Source organism: Pseudopodoces humilis, chromosome 21 (assembly GCF_049639895.1).
Source record: "Pseudopodoces humilis isolate 2021_Gansu_Grassland_sample_001 chromosome 21, ASM4963989v1, whole genome shotgun sequence".
NCBI classification, from domain to species: Eukaryota; Metazoa; Chordata; class Aves; order Passeriformes; family Paridae; genus Pseudopodoces; species Pseudopodoces humilis.
The window spans coordinates 7,698,529-7,716,004 of record NC_142220.1 but is presented as its reverse complement, the minus strand read 5'-3'; the positions used below and the strand labels follow the sequence as shown (position 1 = coordinate 7,716,004).

The window sequence follows — 17,476 nt, the reverse complement described above, 5'->3', positions numbered from 1 at the left end:
AATTGAAGGCATGAAGATAAAATAGGAGAATGACTAAATTTTTAAATTACATGACAGATCTTCAAAACAATCAGCTGCTGATTTCTTTGGTGGAGTTTCTTTTTAAAGAAACACAGTCTTTTTTTTGCCTCAGGCTTTATAAATAGTCATTTGTGGAATAATTATCCTTCACAGCTGATCAGTGGAACTAAAAGTCAGTTGTCTTCCTACTGGTATGAATAACACAGTGTGTTCTCAAACAGCACTGGCTGTGTTACATGTCAGTAGGAAGATTAAACTGAACACATGTGTCACAACATAACGAGAGAAATCTTGGCAGTGCTGGTCACCTGAGTTACCTACAGAACTTCTTCACTTGCCTCACTGTAAAAATAAAGTATAGGGTTAATTTGTTTTAATTAATGGAGTGTATATTAAAGATGTCATGTGATAAGAGCTGCTTACTACTGTGTGCTTCTGCTGTGTTTGCAAATTTGACATGGATATTTTTAATGCATATGAAAATGCTTAATTGGCTTTAAGAATATTTTAAAAAGAGATACTGTGAACTCAGTATTGGCCAGGGGTAAACATAAAATTACAGATGAGGGACTAGTTTGGTTGCTGGTCTCAGTGTGCTAGTCAAACTCTTTTATTAATAGCAGTTTCTGATACTATTACTCATTTCTGATTTTTTTCTCCAGTCTTGAGGAGCACAACATTAGTCTCATAATAATTGAACAGTACCCAGCTACTTGAAAAATACCTGGATAACAATCTTTTGGACTTTGAATTCATGTGTTTCAGAGAAACTTACCTTAAAAAAATTTGCTGCCTAGACAGCTATTTGAAAACTAGATTTTCTTCACGAGTAAAGCAGCGCAAGTGATTTAGCTGCAAAGTGCTGGCAGAACTCAAAATGGCCAAACCAAAAATAGCAATTGTTATTTATACTATTCGTATAATATTATAAACTTGTATTTTAATTCTTGCTTTGTGTTACAGTTATTTCAGAAAAAAAGTGGGTTCCTATCTTTAATGACCATTTCTGGTCATTAAAGGAATTTTGGTCATTAGGAACCAAAGGCTCCTACATTCAATGACTTTTTGCCATGTGGAACATTCAATGACTTTTTGCCATGTGGACTTAGTATTTTTTTTTATTTTTTTAAATAAACACTCAAATAAATGTATTATAAAATACATTTGTGACAGGATTATTACTGTTGCTTCGTGGAGAGTTTTCAGAACATAGCAGAACATTTTCTGTGTTGTGGTGCAGTTGAAGGGGGTTGCTGTGTGTGCTGTGTGTGACCTGTCCCTGTCCCCGCAGGCGTACCAACGTTTACAAATCCAGCAGCAGATGTTACAGGCTCAGCGTAACGTTTCCGGACCCATGAGACAACAGGAGCAGCAAGTAGGTGTCCCTGCCAGCTCAATCTCTGCTTTAGGGTTTGGTTTCAGTAGCTCAGAGAGGCTCAGTGACATTACACCAAGGCAGCTAAAATCCTTAAATCAGGAGTGCAGTGCGTGCCTTGGGTTGCTGGACAGGGAAGGTGCTGAGTGATAAAGCTGATCCACAGCCTTGCTGGAGGAAAGCTCTTCAGCCCTTTATGCCCAGTTTGTATTTGTAGGGAGATGCAGTGTGTTATTTCACTGTAGAGAAAGGCAGAGAGATGCAGTGTTTTTGTGGATTGAGCACTGACAGTTGTTTGTTGGCTCTCTCCCTGCAGGTTGCACGTACAATCAATAACATGCAGCAGCAGATCCAGCAGCACCAGCGCCAGCTGGCCCAGGCCCTGCTTATGAAGCAGCAGCCTCCCCCTCCACATCTATCTTTGCACCCCTCTGCAGGCAAATCAGCCATGGATAGCTTTTCACCCCATCCCCAGGCTCCCGGCCTTCCTGACCTGCAGACCAAAGAGCAACAGTCTTCACCGAACACCTTTGCTCCTTACCCTCTTGGTGAGTGTCCTCCTACAGCAGCTCCACCAGGGAGTCCATCTCCTTAATTCACATCTCAGTATTGTGCTCCACAGTGTAACAAATACAGATATAAATCTATATATAGATACATAGATAAAACAGCACTGAAATGACAAATAAAGCCGTGCCTATGTGGTAGCTGTTATCTGCTCACCTGTGTTCTGCCTACAAATATCCAAACAGAAGATTTATTAATTAACTACTTACATATGTTGCTATACACAAATGTCATGTTGATAAACAGGAATATGGAATATCATCTGGGAAAAAAGTTGTGCAAGGTCATCTTTCTGCTGTAACCAGCACTGATGAGGCATCAGTTTTGGTCAATGTATTTCAAGAAATTTGTGGGTCAATTTGAAGTGTAGTGGAGGTGATTACACATTTCAAAAACACAACTGTTCAGGAAAAAATGAAATCCTCTGCTCAGTAGTCTAAAGAGAAGATTTAAGAGACATTCAAGAATCTTCAAAAATGTAAAGGAGAGCTAGGAAGATATTTCTTTCATTTCTTAATGCAAGAGGTAATAAACTTAAGTTGCATAAAAGGAGATCTAGTTAGACATTAAGGATCACTTGGTTTAAGCAGGGTAGAGTACTGGAATAAATTGTCTAGGAAGTTCCTGAAATCATCTTCACTAGCATTTTGTGGTAGGTTAGACATAGATCTGTCAAATATGATTGAAGTCAAAATAATTGATTGGGCCTGGATACAGAGTGAACAGAGCAGCCTTTCAGACCTGTTTGCTGTGTGATTGTTTGATGTATGCTGCAGACTTCTTTTATGACATAAAGGAATTAATTTAATCTCTTTGTGACTCTCTTTATGCTGGGTACAATAGAATTGCCAAGCTTTATCTGCCATGCAGCAGTTAAGAAGGTAATTCTGACTGCTGTGGTGAGCTGTTGTGGCTGGGAGCATCAGAAGGCAAAAAAAAATTGTGAATTAAAGGCCTAAGTCTGAGAGGTTCTTAAGATATCTCAGCTTTCTGTGATCTGCTAAAATTCAGGATTATATATAAAAAAAGACCCAGATTCATGTCACAGAAGCATGTCAAAATTATTCCCTAAGTAACAGTCTGAGTGATTTTGTTCTGTGTATACAAAATGGAAGCCCAGTTAGTGCAGAACCTGCTCCGATGAACAGCAGCTGTTTGTCTCACCTTTAATTGGTTCCTTTTGGGGGGGATTTTAGCAAAATGAAGTGGCAGAGATTGTGGGGGGGTGGTGGGGAGACATTAGGAATATTTTAGCTTAGCCATGGAATGGTGCAAACTTGTTTAAATACAACATTCCAGTGCATTCTAATGAGACAAGTGAAGAGACTGCAAACAGAGGCACTGACAGCATTAAAATGTTATCCCTATATCTTGTTTCCCCCACTTTTTAGCAAGGTTTTAACTTTTTCTGGATTCATGGGAGTTCTATTGGTGTTTCGTAAAAGCAAAAGTATTTGAAAATGTGCATTGAAAATGCGGCACGTGCATACAGAAACCTGAAAATCAGTGTTGAGTAATTTCTGCAGCTGGATTTCAAACACAGCTTTTCAATCCCTCAGTTTATGATGGATATCTAAGGATCTCTTTCCCTCTCCCAGCTGGACTGAACCCGAACATGAATGTAAATAACATGGACATTACTGGTGGTTTGTCAGTGAAGGACACTTCTCAGTCCCAGTCTCGCCTTCCTCAGTGGACACACCCCAACTCAATGGATAATCTGTCTAGTGCTGCTTCTTCGCTTGACCAGAACTCCAGCAAGCACGGTAATGTCCCCTGGCACCCCTGCCAGCCTGGCTTTTGGTGATTCCAGCCACAGTGCAATTGGAATTATTTCCCTCATGTTCCTTTTTTGTGTGAGTGCTCACAAGTGGTTGGTACCGAGCTCCTCTGAGCCCATGAGATTTTATTTATAGATGATTTCTGCAGTGAAGGGCTTGCAGCTGTCACTCCCTGCATGCAGCAGAGGAATGTTTCTTTTCATGTGCTGAATTTCGTTGCTGGGATCATGGAGTTCAAGTAAAACAAGCCTTAAGTGTTGGCAAAACAAGTCCCACAATCTTCCCCTTATTCCAGACCTGCTTACCTTCAATCCAAAAAAATTTTACATTGGTTTTCTTCCACAGTTTTTCCAGTATCATCAACCTTTCCCTGAACAAAGTATGATAGATTACATAGTTACTCAGCCTAGAGTTAGGGACACAGACTTCTTACTTTTCCAGGAGTAATTGCTCGTTTGTTTGAACACCTTTTTCCTTAACATCCCCAGTATCCTGAGCCAGTTATTCCTTTATTTCCTGTACCAAATTTATTCTCTTAGAACATGGGGCTCTGTTAACTTCATTATATCCTGGATTTTATTATGAGCAGCATGAATTATTTCTTCTACAGCAGTTTTTTATTCTGCAAGTAGCTGCACTGCTGATGCCAAATTGTTGTTTGATAGTTTGTAGGAACATGAGAACAGCCATTTCAAATCGTCCACCCTGTCACCACTGAATTCCTAGGGAAGGATGAGATCAGGGATATTCCTTGGTATGCTGTCTCAGCAAGTTCCTATTTACCATCAGTGTGATGATTTGAATTACTTAGTCTCCTTTTGGCAGGAATTTAATGCAGAATTCTTTAACTTGAGTGTCTAGATTGTACCAGCAGAGTGTGTCTCAGCTGTAATCCCTGCTGAGGCTTCAGATGCAGTTAAGCTTGGTTTACTGTGTTTGCATTTTAGTTTTCTTTTCATCTTTGTAATACAGAAAGAAAAAAAAAAAAAAAAAGAACAAAATATATCCTGATGAAATTCCATACCCAAACCCCCATTTCACTCCTTGCAGGTGCTATCCCTGGAGGTTTGAGTATTGGTCCTCCGGGAAAGTCCTCCCTCGATGACTCCTACGGCCGCTATGATCTGATCCAGAACAGTGAGTCTCCTGCCAGCCCACCTGTAGCTGTTCCTCACAGCTGGTCACGTGCCAAATCCGATAGTGATAAGATTTCCAATGGCTCCAGCATAAACTGGCCACCAGGTAACACAATCCAACCCTTGGTGTTGGACTGATGTCCCTAAAACGCGCTGTTGGGTGGGTTTGATGAGTCCTTCTGATGCACAGGAGATTTGGAGAATTACGACTTCACACACTTCCCTTTTTATTGTGTTTGAAACAGAGTTTCACCCAGGAGTGCCATGGAAAGGACTGCAGAATATTGATCCTGAAAATGACCCCGATGTTACTCCTGGCAGTGTTCCAACTGGGCCTACCATAAACACCACGATACAGGATGTGAATCGCTATCTGCTCAAGAGTGGAGGTAAACACACAAACTGCTTCCACATCTGTGCAAGCTTTCTTTTCCCTTCCAAAAAAGGGTTGGCCTCATTTGTTACAGATATAACATATTTTTTGCATGTGCTCCTAATTTAATAATGCTTCTGCTCAGAACTGTCACTAAATATTCAGAAGTAATTGTTTTAAAGGAAGGGATCAAGAAGCTTCTCTGTTTTCCATGGGAATGTCAATATTTTTATATCGGAAAAGGCTGTGAGATGTAATTTAAACTTCTGTGGTCACTGGAAGTTTTTCTAACTTGTATCAAATGGTTTTGAACAAGATTTTGCTCTCCACACTGCCCACCCTTGTCCATACACGTTGTGAAATTCTCAGAAGACTCAATGCAAAAGTTCCTGCTGAGACAGCAGGCTTCAGGTACACTAATCAATTGTAGCTTTGTTAGAAGATCAATAAGCAAAATAAATTAGAACTGCTTTATCTCCCAAACCATAAAAGAAAAAAAATGGGAATTGATTAGTAAACTAGTATTTCCCAATGCTATTTCCATTCTTTTTGTCTTGGCAGTGCTTACTTCAGAATAAAAAGGGAATTCTCTAAAACAAGAAAGCATTGTGACTGTGCTACTTGTTAGCTACATGTGCTGGAAGTTGATCAAGGGAAAGGTGGCTTGGTTAATTGTGATCTGAGTGCCCAAACAGCCAAGGTATCTGCACTCTGTCAGAGCTCTGCAGCTGGCACAGGAATAACATAATCAGGCTGTCCAGAAGGAGCTGTCAGGAGGAAAAATGTGGGGTTTGTTTTAACAGTTTCATCTGTGATGCCAACACAGATTGTAAATCAGGGCTGTCCTTGAAGTGGGGGTCCAGCTCTGGGCTTGTTACCTCAGGCAAGGGATGTGAAACATGAGGGAAAGGATTCCAGAGTGTTGATTGCCAGCAGTGATTTTGGTTGTCTTTTAACAGGAAGCAGCCTTTCTTTCAGCTGAAACATGAAGTATTTGGGTAACAAGTAATGTTGAATTAACTTCTAATGACTCCAGAGTGCTTCCAAGGGATTGGGCAGGTTTGGAGTTAGCAAAAGAAAAGCTGTAGGATGTAATTCAGTGACACTTCAGATACAGTGCATCCAAGAAATACTCCTCAGGCCAGAAGCCTAAACCTCCAGAGCTGTACCTGTAAAATCAGATGATAACCACTACAGGTATTGCTGCTTTGGAGAAGAACATTAGCTCTGTTGGTGCATAAACCTGCCTGTGGAATGAAGAAATAACTCCTCTCCTTAGAGAGGATCAGTAGAGTCTTTGCAGAGGTAAACAGGCCCTCAAGAGGTCAGACCTTCTGAAGAGCAGTGCCTGTGGGGGTCAGTGTGTGCTTCTTTTCCTCATTAGCTTTTTAGCTTGGTAATAATAGAATTTTAATAAAATCTACAGTTGCAGAATCTGTTTCTTTATGCTTGTATAACTGCAGCCTGAAGCACAGAGCTTGTGCTGACAGAGCTGCTCCCCAGTTAGAGGGGCAGGCTGTGGGATGTGCTGTCCTTGCCCTGTGCACTTTAAAACAGGCAAAACTTCACCTTTTGAGTCGATTTTTGCTTTGCCCTGTTTGCTAATGAATCTTTGGAGGGTCAGCTTCTATGAGCTGAGAATTGCAGCCACGAGCAATCAGGACCATTTTCAGCTCTGTGGGCCTTAGAATCTGCTATAATTCCATAGTTCCTGCCTGGGGAATAGATTATTTCCAGACAGGGCCTGATCCAGAGTTCTGTTGCTTGCACCTGACGTCTGTGTTGGTGTCCCTTGGAGCACAGGGAGTCTGGTTAAGGTAAAGTTTGGTTGGTTCCTGTTCCAGCTGAAAACAAAGCCTGCGTGTTTTATTGAGCTGTGAGGGATGAGATTGTCCCTTTATATCCTCCCTTCTACCTCAACACAGTCCTCTTTGCTACAGAGCTCACCTATTTTTATTAGTTAAAGATGTTTCAGAATCACAGCCCATCTCTGTGTGTCAGGAATGATAAGTCACCCAGGATACACACTTGATTTTGTTGGTGTCTAGAGAGAATAATTCCAGCTCTCCTAGACTTTGCAAGGAGGATTTTTGATTTTATGTTCAGTTTCTTTCATTTGCTGCCAGTAAGGAAATTGTACATATGCTTAGATAGCTGCTCAGATTGTAAATGATTTACTGAGGTGGTTTTGTGCTATTTCATTTACGTTATCAGTTTGAGAGAAGATTGCTGAAATACATCTTCGCTTTTACTGAAAGTCTGTGAAAATATAAAGATACTTGTGGGCACTAGGGTATAGGGGAAGTGTTTACATTGAATAATTTAGGACAGATCACCCGTGGTAAGAGGTTAGTTTATCATACACATCTCTGCTCATCAGTTGCCATTGCCTAAGTCAGCTGGCAGAGGACCTTTATAAATGAAGCCTGTTCCTCTGAGACTAAACACTTTAACTCTGACTTTTTGAGTCATGTGTCTTAAAGGGAATGCAGAATTTACCTTCTGCACTACAGTTGTTCCTGTGCCAGCTTTCTTCTCTTTCCTTCTAAAGACTTCTGCCTCACTCTATCACGTTCCCAGTAACATTTCATTCCTAGACTCCGGAGACCAGGCTAATTCAGGAGAATGCCTTGCATGGTTTGTATCTGCACATAATAGATTTGCTTATGTCACACCAAACATCATTATGCCCATCTTTCTTAGTTGCTTCTCTGCTGGTTCTGCAGGGTCATCCCCAACATCATCTCAGAATGCCACGCTGCCTTCATCGAGTGCCTGGCCGCTTAGTGCCTCCGGCTACAGTAGCTCTTTCAGCAGCATTGCATCTGCACCTAGCATTGCAGGTACGGCCTTTCTGCTTCCACAGCTTCTGCATTCCCAGGAAAAGGCCTAGGGAGTGCTCTCCCAGTGCTGCCAGGAGTGCTGCCCCAGGCAGAAGTGTGTTTGTAGCCCTGTGCTGGGTGGCAGCTCTCCTGGCAGCTCTGTGGTGGATGGTGTGCCCGGGACTGTGCTGAGGAAAAGTGGATTTGATCCCTTTGGTGTCACTCAGTGCTGGCATCGAGATCTTTGGGGGAGGAACACTGTCCAGGACCTCAGCAGGAACAGACCCTTCCAGGAAGAGCTGATGTGAAATTTGTGTTAAAGAATTCACTGTTAAAAGTGAAACATCTTCAGCTCAGAAAAAGCTTCAGTAGTACCTCCAAGGGATTATTTTTGCATGGCTCTGGGGGGTTGGGTTTGGGGATCTTCAGTATCTTTTAATAGTCAAGCCAAAGCCTGATGCTCCCCTGTGTAGGTGAGCTAAATAATTACCCCATTTTCTTCACTGAACTCTAAATTCTGGAGCTTCTTTTTGCAAAACATGGAAACTTTGCTTGCAGACTAGCTACCTAAACATGCAGTTTGTCCCATTATAAAATTGTGTTGTGCTGTATAGATGGATTAGATAAGAAAATGCTGATCCACTGAAAACCCTGCATTTGTGTGAAGGTGCAGCCTCCAGGTTAGGCTGCAGAATGCAAAACAAAAAGGGCTTGTTTGGGATGTTTTCCTCCAGTGAAAGGAAAAGAAAGGAGTGGCTTGCTTTTCTTTATCTGCCATGCATTTCTGCTTTATTTGCTGCCTTTTTTTTTGTTTGTTTTTGTTTTTGCAGTGTCATTTAATGTTTGTGTTACTCCTGTGAGAAGCAGTGGCACAGCAACACCTGGCCTGTGGTGCTGTGCCTGTGTTGGGTGCCCCATCACAGGCTGGGCTGCTCTGAGCCCTCAGACTCAGACCTGCTCCTCTCCTCTCACCATTTTACACTCATTAATGTCCTCATTGTCATTGTCAAATTGTTTTTGTTGCTACAATTTGCCAGAAGATGGGAGAGTGGTTGCCCTTTCACTTAAATTATTATGATTCCATATGAAATAATTGAGTTAAACGATTTAGATAAATGGAGGCACTCTGGGGAGTGTGTGTGTATGTAACTGAGTCTGTGATTTTGCAACTGGTAAATTTGGCTCTGGGACTCAAAAAATTCCTCAGTGCCTGCCTGATGTCTTAAAGCACTGATCCAGTATAAACTTAAATCTGCCAAGTCTAGTTTTATAAAAATTCACAAGATCTTTGCATCTTGGGCTTTATCAAAACAATTATTGTTCTCTGCAATCAGCATTAAAGCATTAGGGCAACACAGTCACAGCATCATTTACTGGAGCAGAAGCTGCAGGACTGTGTCCCTCTCAGTCCATTCCAGCCCCCCCTGTGCTGTGATGGGGAAATTGGGCTCTAATTGCACAGCACGTGTTGGTATCAGGAGGAAAGGCAGGGATGTGTAAGTCTAAAGGTGAATAAAGATTTGTTTTGTTATCCATTATTTAAATCAAGTCACTCTGCCCCTCTGGATGCTATACTGTGTCTGTTGTTCCTGGGTTTGTGTTATTTTATAGAACTTTGAGCTGGCAGGAACAGCAGTAAGAGTTTGAAAACTGGTCAGGGAAAGAACAAGCAACAGCAGAAGGTTATAAAGACTGACAAGTTGTGGTGTGGTCTGGTCTTCTGAAGACTTTTTCTCAAAAATACTTGGAAAAAAGAGTATAAGTTACTTCAAATATTCAGCAATAAAGTTTTTGTTGGTCCTTAATCTTTAGAATTTTAATAATGCATCAGAAGAACATATGGATATACTGAATTCTTTATATTAGGTAAAATGAGTTGTGTTAGAAAAAGAGTTTAAGTCCTATTAAATCTTTAAGAGAGACAATCTTGATATGTTTCATTATAATTTTGGTGAAATCAGAATTCAAATACCTATGTCCATTTTCTGGACTTTTTCCACATATCATCTTTTACAAGAAAATGAAACAATAGATTTTCAAAAGGGAACTCGTAGCAGGTAGTGTGAGGTTCACTAGACACAAAAATACTGGAAATTGTAAACAGTGGTTTCAGTAGGTTCAGAGAACATAGGATTTGCAGCAAGTTGTTCTTTTCCTCCTGAGAAGCTGGGAGGGTGTAGCCCATGATAGCCATTAGTGAGGAGTACCCAAATGTGCTGTTTCTCTGTTGCAGGTAAACTGTCAGACATCAAGTCCACGTGGTCCTCTGGCCCAATCTCTCACACCCAAGCCTCTCTGTCCCACGAACTCTGGAAGGTACCCAGAAACACTACAGCTCCGACGAGACCTCCTCCAGGCTTAACCAACACCAAGCCATCCTCCACGTGGGGTGCCAGTCCCCTGGGCTGGACCAGCTCTTACTCCTCTGGTACTCACAGCTCTCTCTTCTGCCTTCTTTCCAGCATCCTCTGCTTCTGCTCTGCGTGTGAGGCTCCAGAAACCAGAGCTGTAACACAGCTGGAGTGGTTCTGCTCTGGGGATGCCTCTCCTGTCTCGTCATTTCACTTTGAATAAGTTGTAAATGAAGCATCTTTCAGCTGGTCACGTTAGTGATTTTACTTAGGAATTGCCTTATTTGTTTAACTCCCAGCTAGGATTTTTTTTCCCCAGTTCCTTAATTTCTAAAAATGTCTTTCAAACACGTGTCCTGTTCTGTGGTGTGATCTAAGACTTCTAGAGGAGCCTGTGGAATTTAATATGGAACACATGGATGTGAAGCATTTAGGACCTGATGGCATTGCAAGGTCCTCAGGGAATGCCTGAATTTTTACATGCAGGCCCCTTTTTTTTATATACCTTTGTTTGCTTTAATACAAATATGAGAAGCCATGGATCTGGCTATATATATATATATATTTAGATCTCTTTTTCTATATAAATATAGATATAGACGCAGGTATTACTCCTATTTTATAAGACTGTTTTAATAATCTGCTTACACTAAGTTGAGAATTAAATGTTCTTCCCTCTTCCTGCCATTTATTTTGGATGTTTCTTCACCAAACCCCCACCTGGAAGTGCAGATAAAGCTGCTCCCAGGATTCTCTCTGGAGCACCCACAGGATCCACTGTGATTCTTAAATGCCACTCATAAATATCAAGCTTGTACAGCCTCTCACTGTAAACCACCAAGCTGCAAAGCACCAGGCTGAGGTCGTTAGAGCAGGTTTTGTTGGTTATGTCTTTGTATCTTTAATCAGGGCATTGTCAGTGCAGAAGTACCTGTTTTGAATAAGTCATACACATTAATCTGTCATTGGCAAGAGAGCAGAGTGCTGCAGTGCTATAAAAATCTTTATTAGCAAGCAGCAATCTGAGCTTGGACATCAGAACTGTCTTTAAAATGTGTCTTCCAGATTAATTCTAATGCATCCTGAGGATCCAGTTGGTTGCAGTGCCATACCTGCATCTGTTAGTTCCCTAATAGTTACTGTGGGAGTATGAAAAATGCCACAGATCTTTGAAATGTAACAAGAGCAGCTTTTCATTCAGCAACCTTTCCTTCCAAGGAAGGCAGTAAATCAAGATGTGAGGAAGCTGCTGTAGGATTTGTTTTCAGCAGCACTGAGGCTTGTTAGTGTGTTGTGATTCCAGATAAATTTGCCTGTAAGGCGCTCTCCAGAGACCCTGATCAAATGTTGTGTTGTGGAATTTGTGTTGCAGGTTCTGCATGGAGTACTGACAGCTCAGGGAGAACAAGCAGCTGGCTGGTTCTTCGGAACCTCACCCCCCAGGTAAGTGGAATTGCACAGAACTGGGCAGGAAATGACACTTGCATTTAAGAGATGATGGTGAGAACCACATTTAGCAGCCTTGGCCATTTGATTCATTTGAAAGAAGAATAATTATTCTGCATTTATTACAAGTATCTGTCTTCTACAGGGAATTTGTTAAGTTTTCAAAGTGCTGTCAAATGAAGTATGAACTATCAAGCCTGTAATCAGTCATTCAGTGGGCACACTTTCTGTGTGTGTAAGTTTGGAGGTGAATGATGTAAAGCACATACAGAGATGTAAAATCCAATTTTCCTATGGGTTTTTTGGGTTCTTCTTATATATCTGTCACATCCTCTACTACCAGGTGTCATTCCAAAAGGAAGAACATAAGCCACAAAGCCTTGGATGCAAACATGCAAATTAATCTGGGGGAAAATTTAATTACATTTATGAAGTGTATTTTCCCTTTGACTCATTTCTGGATTTCTGTGGACATCTAATGATAAATATAATTTGTATAACCTAAATTAGGAAAACCTGTGCTCTGGACTGTAGAGAATTCTTAAAAAGACAGGATGTCTCCCTCAATGCAGAGAGCACTAAGTGTGTAATTAAGTATTTCTTTCTTCCTTTCACTTGTACTCACTCTTTAGCTTTTAAACACTTGTTAATTAAGCATTTAAGGCAGGGTCACAATACCACAGGTAACCTTTGGTGCCCTTGCCTCCTCCCAGATCGATGGTTCTACACTGCGGACACTGTGTTTGCAACATGGCCCTCTCATCACATTCCACTTGAACCTGACCCAAGGGAATGCTGTGGTCCGATACAGTTCCAAGGAGGAAGCAGCCAAGGCCCAGAAGTCTCTGCACATGTACGTCTCTGCTCCCTCTTTCTTTTGGTACAAAGCCAGCTCTAACTCAGAAAATATTTTCTTAGGCATAACTGGTCACTGGTTACTTCAAGCTTGATTTTCAAGATTACCTTATGAGACAGAAAAAAAGTTAACTGGAGGTTAGATACTGAATAAAAGGGTATTACAAAACTTTATTCAGCAAAAATAATGCCCTCAGTTAGGACTTGTCACCTGTAAGGCCACAAAGAATTTGTAGGACATGATAAGGATTCCAAAGGAAGCTCAGGGAGAGCGCAGGACAAGGTTTTAGCTTTAGAGAGAAACATAGATGGTAAAACAACACTAAATAAGGAATGTGGTCACCTTTTTTTAAAGGAGTTATGAGAGAAGTGTATGACAATAAAATCTGCTTTTTAGGAGTTTAAAACTCCATGGAACTAATTGGCATAAGGGGTGGGGATTTGGAGTGGTAAAATCAGTGTCTTTGGCAGGATGAAGAATACAGAGAGGGATGTTTCAGGAGAATCACTTGGGTATTTAGAGCTGGAAAGCAAATCCCTCTGTCACCGGGTTATGAGCATAATGAGCATAATGAAAGTACTGAGGCAAAGAGAGCATCATGTGGCTGGAGAGCTTCTGTCCTTATCCCTGAAGAGAACTGAGGCTCCAGGATGTGTCAGTTAGAGAAGGTGGTCTCCACATGTGTGGATTTGGGTGTTTGTGGATATAGAAAGGTGGATAGAAAACAGGACAGAGCAGGTTTGGTTGAAGAGACAGGGATTGCTCAGAGTGGATGTGGTGGAAATTTTCGCCTCGATTTCAGCTTGGGGGTTGGATCTCTGTCACAGAATTGCTTGGGTTGGGAGGGACCTTAAAGCTCATCCAGTCCCACCCCTGGCATGGGCAGGGACACCTCCCACTGCCCCAGGTTGCTCCAAGCCCCATCCAGCCTGGCCTTGGACACTTTCCAGGGGCAGCCACAGCTTCTCTGGGCACCTGCCAGGGCCTCACCACCCTCACAGAGAGGATCTTCCTCATATCCCATCTATCCCTGCTCCCTGTCAGGCTGAGGCCATTCCCTTTGTCCATAGTCTTTGTCCATGCTCCCTGGAGGCTCCTTCAGGCACTGGAAGGCTGCACTTAGGTCAGGCCAAACAATCCCAATTCCCTCAGCTTTTCCTGACAGAACACTCCCCAAAACCCCCTTTGCACCCCGTACCTCACATCCTGCTTGTGCCCTCAGGTGTGTCCTGGGCAACACCACCATCCTGGCGGAGTTTGCCGGCGAGGAAGAAGTGAATCGTTTCCTGGCGCAGGGGCAGGCGCTGCCGCCCACCTCCAGCTGGCAGTCCAACACTGGATCCACCCCGAGCCGCCTGGGCTCCTCGGGCAGCTCCCACGGGCTGGTGCGCCCCGACGCCGGCCACTGGAACCCCCCGTGCCTGGGGGGCAAGGGCAGCAGTGACCTGCTGTGGGGAGGGGTGCCCCAGTACTCCAGCAGCCTTTGGGGCCCCCCGAGCGCCGACGACGGCAGAGTCATCGGGAGCCCCACGCCCCTCAACACCCTCCTGCCGGGGGATCTGCTCAGCGGGGAATCCATCTAGGAGACAGAGAAAACAGAATGGAAATAACAATCATCAGCACTAAAGGAAAACAAAACAAAACAAAACAGAAAAAATTTTAAAAAAATTTAAAAAATAATAAAAATTATTAAAAAAAAAAAAAAATGGTAACCCTTTCCAGTCCCGGGCTTGATGAAGAATCCAGCTTTAACCCATGAGACTGGCAGCCCTCCTTAGTACCTCTGTCCAATATCGAATCTGAAACTGCAGAAGTCCTTGTGAACTGTTCCTGAAACAGTATGGGCTCCTTTGGTCAGTGTCACATGCTAATGACAGGTTTTACTTTTTTCATGGCTTTTTTTTTTGTTTGTTTTATGTCGTCTTTTTATGTTTGTATGGTGATTTTTTCAAAACCAAGTATAAAAGCTGCTTAGAATAGGTCTATCATGAAGGGCACTTTTCAGAATTTGGGCTGGAAAGGGTTATTTTATCAACTGGGGGGGGTGGGAAGGGGAAATGAAAGCCTATTTAAATGAGCCTGTGACTATTATGCACATTACAGAGGCGGACCCAATAATCAGAAAGGGTGAAGTGTGATATTTTACCATTGGTACAGAAAAGTGACGAATCCGAGTGGCAACTCTGGACTGTACAGGTTGAGAGGGGGGGAGGGAGGGCAGGGTTGGGGTATCTCTGTGTCCACTACTCCCATGGATCTGCCTATGCACATTACCCTTGTTTCATTACTTTTTCATGTCATTTTTTTAATCCCAAAAAATAGAAAAAGTAAAAAAAAAAAAAAAATCAACAAAGAAACAACAAAAAAACTTTAAAAAAAAAAAAAAGCAACAAACCATATCAACATGCAAATACTTGAATCCAGCAGGCCAATAACAAAATGTGAACACTTTCTAAGTTGAATTATTACACTTCCAGGTCAGCATCAGTACACAAAAAACAGGCTCTAAGAATTTTTTTTTTTTTTTTTTAAAAAAAAAGTTCAGACTCTATGTTTTTGTTGGGACAGATGTGAGTGTGTGTGTGTGTGTGTGTGTGTGCCTGTGTGTGTGTGTGTGCCCACGTGTGGTTTAACTCAACGTGTGAAGTTGTTTTTTTTTCCTTTGGTTCAGTATATGCTTTTTATTTGCTCATTGGTCAAATGTTTAATTGTTATTAGCTTCTAACTTTGCACTGAGTGTCCGCAGCCCTTCTTGTAGCTAATTCTGTAATGGTAAAAACACACAAAAAACAAAAAAAAGAAAAAAAAAAAAAAAGGAAAAAAAAAAAGGAAAGAAACTGATAGAAGGGGCCGGCGACAATTCACGTGTAAATGTTTACTCAAGGACTCTTATTGCATTTTAAAAATTACAGTGTGTATCTCTGGAGAATAATATGTATATCTACCTTTAGCGGCTTTTTATTGTGGACTAATGCAAGAAAATTATTACCGGAGTATTGCACCATTTTTCCATTCGGAATATAAAGTTTAAAAAAAAAAATACTCTTGTTGAACTGTGGCCATAGATAATTGTAAAGAGTTGATAGTTCCCTTGCAAGCAGGAACAGAAACAAGCACTTGGACATAAGTTTTGACTGCTTTTGGAGGAGCCAGGAGTTTTGGCTCCCACCTGTTTACAGACCTTTTTTTCTCCTTCAAACTTTAAAATAAAAAAAGGAATTAAAAAAAAAAAAAAAAAAAAAAGAGAAAAAACAAAACAGAAAAAAAAAAAAAAAGACTTCCATCGTAAAGAAAACTATTTTCAGAATGAAGATATGCTACTTCAGAGCTCTGGGATTGAACAGTGTTGTTGTATTATCCTTTTCTTTGGCCATTGCTGTGTACTATTTTTGTTGTTGTTTTCCTCCTCTTCGTCAAAGTGGCGAAAACTTTGTGATCACTATCTTGCACATGGTGGAAGATGTCTCAGGAAAGCCGGGTTTCCCGAGGAGCAACTCCACACCATTTCATGTATTTTTAAAACCCAACTCCTAGCACTGAAGATATTATTAAAAAACAAAATAAAATAAAAAAAAAGACAGTAAGAAAGAAGAAAATACCTAATCTAATGTGTAGCAGTTACATATTTACCAAATAATGGACTCAAAAGAAATAGATGTTTGAAGAGTGCTTTATATATTAAAAAATCGCTTTATGTTTAAAAAAAAAGATCAATGTTTTTGATTGTTTTGAAAGGAAGAAAGACAATGGAATAACATACACTTCAAGTATGTTTTAAAAATTATATGAACATTGTGCTCCCTGCCTGCTTGGATCAGGAAACTTGTGCATTACATTTTTTTTTTTTTTGGAAGATTAGCTTTTTAATGGTTTTATCAGATTTAAAGGGTCCTGCAAGATTGCAAATTAACAAAAGCTGGTTTTATAGAGGATCATGAACTATGCACAAACTGGGTTCAAGACTTGTTTGTTTTGTTTTTTTCTCAAGTTTTAGTAGTGTATTTAGCTGAATAACCTTTCCTCAGAGTAATTGCATCTCATTGCCATTACACGCCTCCTACATATATATTTTATATATATATATACACACACACACTTATATAAAATATGTATGTGTGTATGTGCGTGTTTACATACAATTTTCCATGCTGAAGTTTAGCATTGAGTTGTAGAAAAACTCCTGATATTTTCAAATTGGGAATGAAAATTTCTGTTGGAGGGGTTGGGGGGGACGGGTGGGTTTTGTTTTTAGGGGCTTTTGGTTTTGGTTTTTTTTTTTTTGCCTTTCCTTTTGAATTAAAGATGTCTGTAACTCTGAGATTAAAAAGAAAACCAACAATTGTGGCTTTTAATGTTTATTCTCCTCATAGAATGTGATTGTTAAAAGAACATGCACCGAAAGTTGCTTTCAAGAGTACGAAGATTCTTTGAAACTTAATAAATTGCAGTTTTTTCTTGGCTGTTGAAATAATGTGTATTTTTCTTTTACGCAGGGGATACAAAATATATATATATATATTGTTAAATCTGTGAAGGTATTTCATGGCAGGAGTTTAATTTTGATTGAGAATGCTGTGTACAGCCAGACAAACCCCCCCTGTTGTGGTCACCCCTCTGCTCTCTGCTGGTGATACTCATGAGCTTTTCCATCAATGCTTTGCACATCTCATCCAGGAGCAGCAGAACCCATTTTTTGTGTTCAGATTCTGTTTTTTGTCATTTATCCATGTCTTTAGGTGAGTTTGTTA

At 41.0% G+C, this 17,476-nt stretch overlaps 1 protein-coding gene across 11 annotated transcripts in view; it reads left to right on the top strand.

The window, feature by feature from the left end:
* Positions 1-17,199, top strand: part of TNRC6C (trinucleotide repeat containing adaptor 6C) — a 97,647-nt gene extending 80,448 nt beyond the window's left edge. For 8 of the 11 annotated variants that reach the window (XM_088065611.1, XM_014255868.2, XM_088065616.1 and 5 more), the window contains 10 exons: positions 1,313-1,396; positions 1,713-1,944; positions 3,562-3,729; positions 4,795-4,986; positions 5,126-5,269; positions 7,980-8,096; positions 10,309-10,503; positions 11,799-11,869; positions 12,586-12,725; positions 13,951-17,199. In XM_088065611.1, the coding sequence (XP_087921737.1) occupies positions 1,313-1,396; positions 1,713-1,944; positions 3,562-3,729; positions 4,795-4,986; positions 5,126-5,269; positions 7,980-8,096; positions 10,309-10,503; positions 11,799-11,869; positions 12,586-12,725; positions 13,951-14,311 (1,704 nt within the window). In that variant the 3' untranslated portion in view covers positions 14,312-17,199. The remainder of the gene's footprint in view (positions 1-1,312; positions 1,397-1,712; positions 1,945-3,561; positions 3,730-4,794; positions 4,987-5,125; positions 5,270-7,979; positions 8,097-10,308; positions 10,504-11,798; positions 11,870-12,585; positions 12,726-13,950) is intronic. The other 3 variants (XM_088065618.1, XM_088065617.1, XM_088065615.1) reach the window with 1 other exon arrangement.
* Positions 17,200-17,476: the final 277 nt, after the last annotated feature.